This window comes from Manihot esculenta, chromosome 13 (assembly GCF_001659605.2).
Source record: "Manihot esculenta cultivar AM560-2 chromosome 13, M.esculenta_v8, whole genome shotgun sequence".
Classification (NCBI taxonomy): Eukaryota; Viridiplantae; Streptophyta; class Magnoliopsida; order Malpighiales; family Euphorbiaceae; genus Manihot; species Manihot esculenta.
The window spans coordinates 11,945,344-11,960,175 of record NC_035173.2 but is presented as its reverse complement, the minus strand read 5'-3'; the positions used below and the strand labels follow the sequence as shown (position 1 = coordinate 11,960,175).

Sequence of the window (14,832 nt, the reverse complement as noted above, 5' to 3'; positions counted from 1 at the left end):
TGAATATTGACAGAAATACTCGACACAACACAAAAGTCATTAACATCCTGAAACTGCATAGTTTTCTTAAAGATCATCAAGTAACTTCTAAGATCTACTGTTCCATCATATTTGTCTAAGCTAGACAACTTAAACATGGTTGGGAATGTTTCTGCTAAGATATCTTCCGAAAGAGGCGAGGCACCATCTAGGTCAAAATTCTCCTCTTACTCCTTCTAGTATTTTTAAACAGCCTGTACCAGTTTCCAATCGATAACTTTCAGAACATCATCTAATTCATCTTCTTCGAACTCGACCTTCCCTTTGGACAGCCTCTTAATCGCCTTCATTGGAGTTCTGGAAGTGTCCATAGAGGCTTCCTCCCTTTCCCTGGGAGCCGTGACTGACGCCTCTCCCCGAACCTTGTACTGCTCGAGACTAGCCTGCAACTTTTGAATGTATTGGATTATTTGATCGTTGTTTAGGTTATTGAGGTATGCTTTATTGATCATTGAGAGCGTGTTTTGTTTATTGCCAGCAGTGGAAAAATGATAGTGCCCTCATTGGTAGCAATCTTAGTAGCAACTCATGAACTACCAGCCATTTTGAGAGAAATGAGAGAGAAATTTATTTCTAAGAGAAAAAGAGTAAGGGACCGACTTTAATCCAAATGAACAGAAGGGATTCAATAGATTTTCCGGCAACAGAACCTAATGATGCGACCGAAAGTAGAGCTATATTGTGCTTTGCTAAACTTGTAAGAAATAGAACGTGAAGTGATGAGTACTCACGACAGCCACTCCAACACTCAAGTCAGTAACCTGAAGAAAAAGGCGAATATAGAATTTGAGAATAGTTGTATCAGAGAATTGCGTATTTTTACCTCTGTGATTGTTCTCTTTTTATACTGTAAGAAAATAGAGATAAATATAATATTTCTTGATAATCCAATAAAAATATAACTAGCTAACTGATAAGAAATCTTACTGAGTTAACTGATTAGAAATTTTGTGATTACAGACGTAACAAAAATTCACTACATTATGTCCGCTAGCAGTAACATTATATCGATACTCATCCTATTTGAGAGAGCAAATTTTAATAATAAACCGGATATTATAGTGTTCGAATTTTTATTTTCAAGTAGGCATTACCCTCTTATCAAATTTTTATTATATGGTCTATTATATGATCTTATTTTGAAGTAAGAGCTCATGACTCCCTTTAAACAATCGTTGTGTAATATCCAACTTATTTAAAATCTAATGAATTACACATATAAAAAAATAATATGAGAAATAAAATAAAAGTTTAAATTAAACAGCACTTAATTATATACAAATTTTGTGTAAAACTTTTATAATATTAAAATGAAATTATAATTTAAATATATTATAAATTTAATCTAATTAATTAAATAAAAATTTAATTAAATTTATCTTGAAATTTAAATTTTAAGCTATAATTATAAATTATTTATTTAATTAAATAAATAAATATTATTATACTAAACCTAACACTCAATATCACTTTTCTCCTCCTCTAAGCGATTTGCGGCATATTAAAAGTTAATAAATTTACTCCCAATGCGTGTTAAAAAGTTAACGAACAATTCACCTCAAACCTATCTATACTATTAAGTATAGATAGAATACAAGTTAAGAACAAATTAAAAGACTAATAAATTCTATAAAGTATACATACGCATAAATTATTCCCTTTTCATTGCCTATTTTTCCATTCTATTAAAAAATAATAATAAAATAAAACCTCTCATTATTTTACTCCATTTATTTTCACGACGAAACACATTTTAACTAATAATAGTAGTAATGAAGTTACTAACAACATGAGCTACGGTACATAAAACCGCAGTTATTAATGAGTTACCAAAGCTACGACACCTCAGGTATAGTAACGGATTCTATCTATCATTAGCACACACATCAATTTCCCCTCAAGATGATGGAGAAGCAGACCTTGGGGAAACAGACCGAGAAACATATCCAGATCTACAACTTTCACTTGGGCTCCTAGAGTAACTATCTTCAGAATACCCACGTGTTGATGAACCACCATGACATCCACTCCTCGAGTTCTTTCTTCCCTTCGGAGAATGGCTCCTAGAGTAACTCCTCTTTGTGCTCTTCCTCACCTTTGGGAAAAGGCTTCGAGAGCACCTCCTTGAGCTTCTTCTTGATGCAGGAGAACTGCTCCGTGAGTAGCTCCTCCTTGAGCCCCTTCTTGGGCTTGGAGAAATGCTGCTCGAGTAGCTCCTCCTTGAGCTTCTCCTTCTTGGGGTTGGACTTGAGGAAACCGAGTGATAACGATGTCTTCTATAGTATCGGTCATCTGGTGAATAATATCTACAATCATAAGGTGAGTATGAATGGTCACGCCTACTTATGGGGGACCTGCTGTAAGAAGATCTGGAGTATGATCTTCGCCTGCTATAGTAGTAGGGTGAATATGATCTGCGCCTAGGGTAATAGGGAGAATAGGATCGACGCCGCCTGTAATTAGGAGAATATGACCTGCTTCTACTCCGTTCAGATGAATAACAAGATGACCTACTCCAGCTCCTCCTACAAGGAGAATAGCTGGGAGATTGACGAGGAGAATAACTAGGTGACCGGCGTCGAACTACAGCAAATAGGCAAGAAGGTAACCTAAAAAAGAAATGAATATCTATAAACAAAACACAAATAAGTAGCATAGATTTCAGAACCATTACCACGAACAGTTCTCAGCCCCAAAAACCTTCCAGGAGTAGGAGTTCGTCCTCTCCGTCTCTTGGCCTAAAAAAAAATTGAAAAATAATAAGAGTTAGCTCATTGGATTACTAAACCACTTCTGATAGTAAGATGCGAACAAAAAATCTTTGCTATTTTCTAAAAAGCACGTCTCTATATGTAGAATTTATTTTCTTACTATTTTCTAAAAAGCACGTCTCTATATGTAGAATTTATTTTCATATTTGCATAACAAATAAAGTGATAACACAATCAGTATGGCATATAAACTTAAACAGCACAAAAGAGGAGAGAAATGCAGGGCATACAACCCTAACAGTCTGATACTTCTTGGTGTATTTGATTTGTTTGTTTAGTTGTGGTAAGAACTTTGAAGTTTGATGAAGAGCTGCTACACACAGCTAACCTGCTGCTGCCACAGAAACTTCAAGTGGAAAGAAGCAAACAACTTTCAAACTCATAAGAATTCATATCAAACCATCCAGAATTCTTAATGCAAATTTAAGTGGGTACAAATTAACCAATATCTAATCAACTTAGTTGGTGACCACGAACAAAATGAACAATGTTTTACCTTTTCCACTGCAATGACACGGCCTTCAAGAACAGAGCGGTTAAAATACTTGATGCAGTTATCAGCTTCATGAACAGTGGACATTGTTACAAAACCAAAACCACGAGATTCTCTAGTCCATGGATCAACCACCAGATGGACATCAATCACCTAGAAAAATAAAGCCTTCATTGGTAAAAACAAAAGAATTAAAACAAAAAATAAAGCCTTCAATGGTAAAACAGAAGAATAAAACAAATAATAATCTCCAAACCCATGTAAGCACTTGTACTATTAAACCAATCCTAATGAATCCAATCTGTTCCAACTTCAATAATGCCAAGGAAAAAGTAGAGTGTCCGGCGTACCCTCCCCTCACTAGCAAAATGCCTCTCAAGATCTCTCTTGGTGATACGAGGTGACAGTCCCGTCACATACAAATTGTTACCAGGGTTTTCAACATCACTTGACGAGCTCCTGTTAACCAAATAAAATCAAAATACTGGACTTGTTAAACTACGTCTTAAGAGACTGCCACAAAGAAATCAGCTCAGCAACCATGGTACTTGACCTGTCCCTGTCTCTTGATCTCGACCTCGACATGGACAAAGACCTCGACACAGATCTGTTGTATCGCTTGAATGGAGAAGGAGAACGAGAATATTTTGACCTTCTTGAGTATGACATCTGGGGAATAAATTAAATTAATTAATCATTAAACAACATAACCAACTAAAAAGATTAAAGAAATAGTAAATTGAGTTCTGCAAGTATACAACTTGTTTGGTTTAGTTCTTTGTCTTGAAATTTGTAGAAATAGATTCAATTACATATTGTGCGTTTCATTTGAATAAAAATTAGAATTTTATTCTCGGAATTCAATCTATAAAATTGGTTATAACAAAAAAAATCCATATCAAATTAAATTCGATTTAAAATAAGTTTCACAGAACTTTCATACAAATATTGTTTGGACTAGAATGCCCCTATGAAAAATTTTCACTCAATCATCCATCTTCTTATATTTAATTAAATATAAATTACCAAGTGTATACACACACACAGACACAGATGTATAAGATTTTTCTTTACAGAGTAGAAAATTATAACTGGAAGTTATACCAAACATGAATTATATGAAATTCGATATGCATTTTTAAGATGTATCAAACCAAACGGTGAACTCCAGTTCAAATTAATTTTACTTGGACTTCCAATGAATTCTACAAAATCTTGGTTCATGAAATTGAACCAAACACTATGAAAGGATCAAAACATGAAAGAGCCGCAAATCAAAAAAGAAAAAAGAAATCAAATAGCAGACATATGCTGCCTTTGAATATTAAAAGGCAGAATTTTAGAGCTAAATTTTACCAACTAATTAGCAAGTTCAATTAAACCTAACAAAGAGCCAACAAATTGTTGTACATAATCACGCCTGCAAAATATGAATGTAAAAAAATGTATCTTTTACAGAATCAAAGCGCATGCTTCTAATAACAGAAGAAGAAGAAGAAGAAGAAGAAGAAGAAGTTATAGTTCAATAAATAACAAAAAAAAAAAAAAATCAATCTATCAACAAAAATACTCCTACGAACCCAACAAATAATCATCCAAGATTGCTAAAACAAATCACACAATTGAAAATTAAGAAAAATTTACAAAATACAAAAGTAATAGCACGACATCCAACCAATTACGACAATCTTAATAATTCATAATTGATGAATCTATCGAAATTAGGTTCATAAAATTGATAGCTTACCATGAGAAGAAATGTAATCGACCTGTTTGTATTTGAATTATGGAGTTATGTTGTGGGTGGTTGGATCTCTTTCCCAAATTCGAGAAGTGATTCAGAGAAAAAAATGAACCGAAATAAGAGAAGCGACATATATAACAGAATGAGAAGTTTCCGGAAAGCGGACGCCAGAGAATGTTCAACTATAATTTAATCCTCCCTTCGGATCCGTGGCATTTTTGTCAAATTGGCTCAGCCCCTTTTGTCGCATTCACTTGGTTCGTTCTTTATCTTGAATTGATCATCTTTGGAAAAGAAAATAAATAAATAAATAAATTTGAATCCAAGAGCAAAAAATCTCAACAAACTGCAAAATTATATTTTGAATTAACAAAATAAAAAAAATGAATTTAAAACTATCAAGGACCTCTTGATATTGAAACATTTCCTAAGGTACTATTTAAAACATATTTAAAAATAATTTAAAATTATTTTTAACATAATTTAATCATAAAAAAAACTAAAATAACAAAATAACTTTTCCTAAACTACTCTTTGTTTGACTTTTCTTAAACTACTCTTTCCAATAGCATCTAAAATGATTTTTTTTTTTGGAAAATTACTATTATGACCTTCAAACTCTGCCAAATAGGTTTAGAGACCCTGCTAAACACAAATAGTACAGAAAATATCTATAGGTAGAATTAAATAGTCATTACCTACAATTATTAGTAGGCCAACTCTTCATAAATGCAAAACTGAATAGTCATTTTTAATTTATTATAAACAAAAAAGAGGATCAATTTTCAATAATTCATTTTCATTAGCAGTGGAAGCAAATATCAGCACCTCGTTCATGGAGGAATTGTACTTGCAAAGCTTTTAAAGGATAACTTAGTACAGGAATCTCTCACTTGTGGGTTACAATTGAAATGCTGCAAATATTATCTAATTATCAGGAGGAGGAATTCTAAAACTATATTAATATCATACATAGCCAGCCAGTTTCAATTTCTAGCAACAGCATGGTCAATAAAATCATACATTACAGTTTTCTATAGGCTGCTTCTTCATCATATACAAAAGTAGAATCACACACTTAATCCAAGGATCGTTCTTTGACATTTTGCTTCTTTGATCTTCTTCTAAGATTGGGAGCTAATAGATGATGTGATGCTCTTGGTCTGTGACTGCGAGGAGGAAGCAGTGGAGGTGTTGCTTTGTGCCTGCGAACTCTGGCTAGTGGATGATTCTGTGAAGAAAACTATGTGTTCCTCTTCGTCAACAAACACTTGGAGAGTTCTTGGAATTGGGGGCACGTTCACATTCAACACTCCCTCCAGAATTTGAACTACCTGTCCCATTGATGGCCTTTGGGCTTCATCATCTTGGATGCACCAGCAAGCAATTTTGCAAACTCTATTTAGCTCATCCAGATCAGCATTACCCTCCAATCTGGGATCCAGTAGGCTAAGGACGTCACCGCCTTCTGTTATTTGTCTTGCAACCCAAGTTGGGAAGAATTTCACAGTTCCATTTTCAGATTGCTCAGAGTTTCTTCTCCCTGATACAAGTTCAAAAAGCATCATGCCATAACTGTAGACATCAGCCTTGGCTGTTATGGCCACTCCGGAAATCCACTCTGGTGCAAGATAACCTCTAGTCCCTCTCATGGTTGTTAGGACCCTGCTAAAGTCCCTACCAATAAGCTTTGCCAGGCCAAAATCTGCCACTTTGGGGCAAAATTCAGCATCTAAAAGGATGTTCTCAGGCTTTATGTCGCAGTGTATAATGCAATCCCTGCATTTCTCATGGAGATATGTCAAACCTCTCGCTGTCCCCAAAGCAACATTGTACCTCGTATTCCAGTCTAAGACCTTGGAGTTCTTTTCATGGAAAAGATGGAAATCAAGTGACCCATTTGGCATGTAATCATAAACCAGCAGCTTTTTAGTTCCCTCGGAGCAGAATCCACGAAGGCGAACAAGATTGACATGTTGGATTGTCCCAATAGTGCTGACTTCTGTGCGGAATTGCTTCTCACCTTGGCTGATGCTTTCGAGCTTCTTAACAGCAATTACACCTGAATCTGGTAAGATCCCTTTAAAAACAGAGCCAAAACCTCCTCCACCCAATTTCTCCGAGAAATTCTTCGTAGCATTTTGTAAATCTCTGTACCCATAAGCAACCAGTGAACCTTCTACTGCTTTGCCTGGTTTGATTGTTCTCTTCCTCCTCAAGATTGCAAACAGAATCAACCCAATTAGAAGAACCACCACTACAGAGCCCACAACCGCCCCAATAACTACTCCTTTGTTACTTTTGGAGCTTGGAATCTCAGAAGCTGCAAGCCTGACATAGAGAGTCTTCCCATTGGGATCGCCATCTGTAAGTTGCTGTAGATCCAGGAGATCTCCAATCCATATTGAACACTGGCTGTTGTCATATGCATAAGCAGTACAAGAACAGTTACTTAAGCAATTTGATTCACATTCTTGAGCACTTCCAACATCCAACGTTTGTGGATTTTCAGGCAAACTCATCCTGAAACTTGGCAAAAACTTGTCTCTCTTCCCATTAACGAGACTAGAATTCCCACACTGCAGCTTCGTTTTCCTTGCGCATCCACCAGAGTAGACCTCCGAATTCCACTCATCTGCCCACTTGGGATCAAAACCTGTCAAGCAATTACAAAAAGGCTGGCCCTTGAGGTTGCAGCTGCCAAACGCCCCACAATAAGCATAAACCTCGCATTGCACCCTTGGTTGATTCCAGAACAAGTTCCATTGATTGGCAGGCTCCAACCACGACATTTGCTGAATCTGCCCTCCAACATCCATCACGAATCGAGATATGATAGAGTTATTGTACAAGGAATATGTGAAATAGTTCTCACTTGCATTCGTGAAATAACTGAAGTTATAGATATAATTCAGTCTCATTTCAGGAACTAAGCTGAAAATTTGCCCATTCCAAGTTCCACTGGTCCAGAAATTTTTTGACATATTCCATAGGATATAATATTGACTGGTTCCATTTGGGTCTAGCTCAAGAGAGAAGAGACCTGGTGCAGGATCTGTCTTGTTCTTCCATGAAATAAGACGTGTGTTCTCTCCAGTAATTTTGTTCAATCCAACCTTGGCACCAGGCAGCCATGTATCAGCCGGATGCTCAAAACTCTGCCATAAAGGCAGCGATGAACCAGACCCATTCAGAATAAGATTTCCATCATCACCAAGAACTGCTTCTACAGAAGGTGAGGCAGTAGAGTTCAAATTCGTTGACCAAATGGGGGCTTTGGATTCATTGAAAAGAACTAAATTACCATCTGAGATTCTTAATTCTGAAGAAAATCTATCAGAAACTGGAGTCTCTCTATTTGCCACCCAAACTATTGTCTGTTGTATCACTCGAGTGTACCACATGCCTATGTAATAGTTTGAGGTGTTACCTGGATTGAAGAAACCCAGTTTAAAGTTAGCTGAGGCAATGGTCTGATCACCAGAGAGAGGTTGGGTTGCAGTGATTCTATCAGCAGCCAGGGACAGATGGAACTTGAGAGAGAAGAACATGAAAAGAACACAAAGCTTGAACCATGGACTAGTGTTATTGAAATCCATGGCTGCAAAAGAAAGTTTCAGGCAAGACAGATAGATATGTTGAAGGAGCAAGATTCGACAGGATATATAAAAGAGATTGAACGAAGAACGGGTCTTAACCCTCAGGTTGTCGAGCAATCATGATAATGGAAGATCTGCGGTGACCATCCATGAAAAGTCTACCAAAGTTTGTCCAACTGACAACTGTACCCCTCATTAACAATATAAAATATTTTTTTATAAAGTTATTAATAATTAAAAAAAAATTATTACTGCTCACGTGCTAAATTTAATGTTAAAGGTAAAATTTCAAGTTTTACTTTTTTAATTTTTAATTTTTATTTTAAAAATAAAAAAATAATATTTAATATTTATAATACAGAAAAATACATTAATTTAACTATTAACTTTTTTTAAAATGTGTTTGAAATTTTAAAGAATTTAACAATTAAAATAGTTATTTTTCATAAAAAAAATTAAAATAATTATTAATTATTTAATTTTTTATATAAAAAACTCATTAAAATAATTGATGTTTTGATTTTGCAAAATATATATTAAAAAGTAATTTATAATATAGTTTATAAAGATTAATAAAATTTATAATTTAATCAGAAAAATTATTTAATATTTAATATTTAATTATTAATAAAATTATTCATTTATTAAAATTTATTGATTGACTATAAAAATTTTTTTTTTAATTTTACTTTTTATAATAATTTAATTATTTAATTTTAATAATATAATTTTTATTATTTTAAAATTTATAAAAATTTGACCTTTTAATTTGTATTAATTTTATCAAATTTACAGTTGATAAATGATAAATTTAGTAAAATAATTATTTTATTAATAAAATAAAAATTTAAATTAAATTATTTAATTTTAATAAATTACACAAATAGTATGAAATTGGAAAGGGAACTAATCCTTTTTTTTTTTTTAAATGTGGTAACAACTTAAAATTCCTGGAATTTTATAATTTTTAAATTTTTATAGTATTATTTTAATTTTATCAACTTCTGCATAAACTATGGTTGTCACCCATTTTATTTATTTTACCAAAGAGAAAATATACAAATAAACTCTTTATAAAATTACAATTAATATTAATTGGAATAAAAAATTTTATGATATCAAAAATTTTATGAAATTGACAAATTATGCAAACTTCAAGCTAATGACTGGTTCTACTTTTGCCTAATAATCAACTTTGCTCAGGAATTCTATATACTTCTGCTTAATTCTTTAGAACTGAACCAAAATATCTGTGGCTGAATCGTCAGGCATGATATAACAGAGTGGAGACTCAACTGATAATTAAAAAATACATATATTTACAAAGTAAAAATATTAATTAAAATTTTCACACTACCATTTATTATTTTTATTTTTAACTGATAGTTTTAAAATTTTAAAAATGGAATTTCTTTATTTTAAAAAATAATAATAATAATAAATGAATTAATTTTTCTATAAAATTGAATTTTTTTTTTTAATCATGTAATGGTAAATACATTAAAAATTTAGAGGCTATCAAGTATAGGTCAGGGAGTAAAGATTCAAGCCAACACGAATGAGCCTAACCCAAACAGACCAACCCATCTGCTCTGTCCATCCCAAAAACTTTTGGAATTCGATGCATCTGATGCAGTAAAATTACCGCCGTCGACTGCTTCTCTGAAACTGAAACAATTGCAATTTCGGCCATCGAAGAAATTCATTCAAACCAATCGAATAATGACAAAACATAAATAATAATAATAAAAATAATAAAAAATATACCCCCAATAAAAATCAAAATAAAAAAGCACATGCAGAAAATTCAACAGACCAATATTAAATGCAAACTAAAAATAACAGAGGAGTAAAAGTTTTCAAACTCATGATATATTAAATATAAAAAAGTCATTGAATTTATTAAAATTTATTTTCTAATCATGATGAATTTATTAAAATTCAGCTTAATTGGATTACAGCCCTAACTAAACTTTGATCCGCCAAGAGAAAGATTGTGAAGCTTTAGTGCGTCCAACAAGAAATCAAGAGCGTGGAATTTGATTGATTCTTCGGTAAGATTACGAAACAAATTACAGTAAATATTTAATTAAATAAACCTTTTACTTATCAAAATAAAAAATTAATTCTTTTATTTTTTTATTTATAATTTTTTTATAAAATTTAAAAATATTATAAAAATAAATAATTTTACTTTTTTATAAATTAAAATAAACACTACTTCACCTCACTACAATAATATTTTAGTGAAAATTTAAAAAAATTGACTAAATTAAATTAATTTAAAATATTAATTTAATTTTTTAATTTATTTGATTTAATTTTTTTTATTTTAATTTGATTTAATTTTTAATTTTAAAAATTTTAATTATTTTAATTTGATTTAATTTTAATAAAAAAAATTAAATTGAATCGATTAATAATTATAATATATTATTTTTATAATATAAAAAAATAGATTATAATTAAATTAAAATATTTTAATTAAATTTTATAATATTAAAAATAAAATATAAAAAATTTAATTTATTAAATCGAAACCAATTAAATTAAATTAAATTAATTTAATTTAAATAATTTTTATTTAAAATTAATTTAATTTTTATAAATATTAAAATTTTAATTTTTAATTAATTTAATTTAATTTAATTTTAAAATTTATAAATAACCATTTCACTATCATTCGCCATAAATGTTTATGTGGAGTGGTTGACACATTAATTAAAAAAGGAAAGGATATTTTAATATTAAAATAAATAAATTAACAAATATTTTCAAACTTGTCCACCTAGAATTTTGGGCAATTTGGTAATTTAATAGCATCAGTCATTAGGCCATCTCCAACGCTGCGCTAGTTTCTATTTTGGCGTTGGAAATGACTCTCCAACGCAAGCCAAAATCCTACGGGATTTTGGCGCACCACTATAGTGTAACGCAATATGGCGTGACACTGTAGCAGCGCCATTCTTTTTTTTTTTTTAATTTATAATATAATTTAAAATTTATATTTTTTTATTTTTTTAAATTATAATATAATTTAAAATTTATATATATTTTTAATTAAGTTTAATTTTTTCACTCTCATAATTTATTATATTCTTAATTTATTTTATATTTTTATAATTATTAAAATTTAATTTAAATTAATATATTCATAATTATAAATAATATTTATAATAAATTAATTTATTTATAATATATTATATAGAATGTATGTTTATAATATGTATAAGTTTATTTTATTTTTAATTTTCTAATTAATATTTAATTAATGTATGTTTATAATTAATGTTTAAGTAATGTTTTTTTTATAATTATTATTTAATTAATACATTTTTATAATTAATATGTTTTTTTGTTTATTTATAAAATAATTAAATATTTGAATATTGAATGGAAATATAAAATATATAAATATTTAGAGTGAATATATAAAATTATATGAATTTTTTGAATAAAATATATAAATAAAATTAAAGTAAAATAAATAATATAATATTAAAGAGAAAGAAAAATATAAATACAATATTCTTTTTGATGTTAAAATTGATACAGAAGGTTGAAGAGAATATTGCACTATTTTAATCCAAAGCATTAAAATAGTGCAAAAATATGGTGTATAGAGTTGGAGATGGCCTTAGTCATCTGGTGCCCACCATGCGAAAGGAAATTGACTTGGAAAAGTCAAGGTAAAAAAAAAAAATCCCTCTGTGAAAATTATTCAATGAAGTCCTTCTAGAAGTGAAATAGATTTATTAGAATTACCATCTAATTTAAAATTATAAGACTTTTTACCTTTTTTTTATATAAAGTTACTTATCTTATTAAATATTAAATATATTTATAATAATTTTAAAAATTCAACTGTTAAAAATCTTATTTTTAAATAAAAATTAATTTTTTTAAATAAAAATTAATTTTTTTAAAATTCTTTATATAAATAAATTTAAATAGTAAATATTTATATATAAAATTTAAATTTAATTTGTATTCAAAATGAATATTATTTTTTAAATTTAAATTTATTTCAAATATAATTATAATTATTTAAATTCGAAAGACCCCAATCCGTTGCCCTCCCTAATAAAAATCCTGTGGCAAATGTTGGGTCACAGCAGGACAGCTAATCGTCGAACTATTATTTATCTAAATTAAAATTAAAAAAGAAAAACATTTCTTCATTAAATGTTCAAACAGATGACGTTGGCCCCACTGCATGACCAATGACCATTTCTCTTTCATCTTCCCTTGCTTGTGTTGGCTCAAACGAGATTCTGTTTCCCAATAATATAAATTATAATTTAATCCTCTATATATTAATTATACATTATTAAATTTCCACTATTTAATTTTTATAATTTTAAAAACCAATATATTAATTTAACTCTAGTTTTCACAATGGGACAAATTTTTTAAAAAATTATGAATGAAATAATTAGATTTTAAAAATAAAAAAAACTAATATAAATATTCCACTAAATTATAAAAATTAAATTATAATTTATCTATGTTATTATTATTAGTTCAACAGATTAAATCTGTTCTACCCTTGTCTTGCATACTGAGAATTCAACCTTATGTCTCTTTTGATTCTAGAAAAGTCAAGTACTAGATCTTATGCATCTACAATCCAAAAAAGAAAAATAGGAAAACAAAATACTGAAATTGGACCAACAATTCAACAATTTCACCAGTTCAACAATCCAAAAAAGTCTAAGTAAATAAAGAAAATTTATTGAACTAAACTATTTTTTAATTTTAAAAATTATATTAAAATATATATTAATTAATTCTTTATTACTTCAGCCATTAACTATTTTATTATTTAGATTGTGGTAAGACAAATCCATAAGTTTGATTCTCAATTTTGAAAAACGTTTACTAATTAATCCCTTTCCATTGAGGATATTTTAAATTTTTTTTATAAAATTAATAAATAAAATTAATAGAAAAATTAATTAGTATATTTTTTAAAATTTTAGTAATATTGTAATGTATTTTTTAAAATCAATTAAATAATTAGTGATTTTTTTATATTATTAAAATTAAATAGTAATTTTTTTTATTTTTACGGTATTTAATGGTTAAAATTAATAGAGAAACTTATTAATAAATTTTTAAAATTTCACGGATATTTTAATATAATTTTTAAATTAAGAGACTAATAAATGAGTTTTTCTATATTAGATGAATCAAATAGTAATTTTTTTATTATAATATTATATATTTTATTAAAAAGTTTATTATTATTTTTATGTGAAACCATTTATAAAATTATTTGTATTTTTGTTTTGTTATTAAATATCATATTAAAAAAATATTTTATTACTTATTTTTATATAAGAATTTATAGACTTATTTTATATACAAACAATTTTAAAAAATAAATTTTAAGATATAAACAATAAAAATAAAAAAAAAAATAAAAACTCTACACCATTTTTAAACACACCCTAAGTTTTATGCTTGTCTTATGATTACTTGTATTTTTATTTTATCACGCCAAGTAGAATTTTAAATTCATTTAGGGATTAAACTCGGTACTTTAAAATAGAATGAGATGCCTTTAATCCGTCCGGCGGACTAAACGCTTTAGGCATCACCACTAATTGTTTTAATTAAATTTGAAATAAACATAACAAAAAATTAAAATTAATTCTTATATTTATATATTTCTATGCAATTTGACAAAGTCTTCATGAAGAATATATATATATATATATATATGACATTCTTCACATTTTTATATGGCTTTATTTATATTTTTTTGTTTTACAATTCTGATTATATACCGCAAGCTTTTGTTGGTCAAAGGTAGTTTTAAATATTTCTTCAAATTTCTTTTAAATTTTTATTTAGTGATGTTGCTGAAAATAAATAATAATGTAGTCGGAAGAGTTATGCTGTGATTAAATAAATCAGCAAGAAAGAGAATAGGAGATGGTGGTGGATGTCTACGACAGTCACTTTAACGCTCAAGTCAGTATTTTAAAAAATGGAGAGAATGTAATGAGTTGTTTAGAATTTGAGCAGTATTCAAGAATATTGTACTTTTGTCTCTGTGATCATTTTCCTTTTATACTGTAAGAAAGTGGATATAAATATAGTATTTCCTAATAATCTGTCAATAATGTGACTACCTCGTTGGTAAAGGATCTTTACTGGCTAATTGGTCAGGAATCCCAT

At 29.1% G+C, this 14,832-nt stretch overlaps 2 protein-coding genes across 2 annotated transcripts; both read right to left on the bottom strand.

The window, feature by feature from the left end:
* Nucleotides 1-1,738: 1,738 nt before the first annotated feature.
* Nucleotides 1,739-5,206, bottom strand: LOC110630352 (serine/arginine-rich splicing factor SR45a). Its single transcript, XM_043949467.1, has 6 exons — nucleotides 5,051-5,206; nucleotides 3,857-3,972; nucleotides 3,654-3,762; nucleotides 3,307-3,456; nucleotides 2,714-2,777; nucleotides 1,739-2,622 (listed from the first exon to the last, which is right to left on the bottom strand). Exons 1-6 carry the CDS (start codon nucleotides 5,051-5,053, stop codon nucleotides 1,937-1,939), a joined length of 1,128 nt encoding a protein of 375 aa, XP_043805402.1. The 5' UTR covers nucleotides 5,054-5,206; the 3' UTR covers nucleotides 1,739-1,936.
* A 622-nt stretch (nucleotides 5,207-5,828) lies between these two features.
* Nucleotides 5,829-8,804, bottom strand: LOC110630351 (G-type lectin S-receptor-like serine/threonine-protein kinase At2g19130). Its single transcript, XM_021777804.2, has one exon. The coding sequence runs from the start codon at nucleotides 8,644-8,646 to the stop codon at nucleotides 6,172-6,174; it is 2,475 nt and encodes an 824-aa protein (XP_021633496.2). The 5' UTR covers nucleotides 8,647-8,804; the 3' UTR covers nucleotides 5,829-6,171.
* Between the last annotated feature and the right edge of the window lie 6,028 nt (nucleotides 8,805-14,832).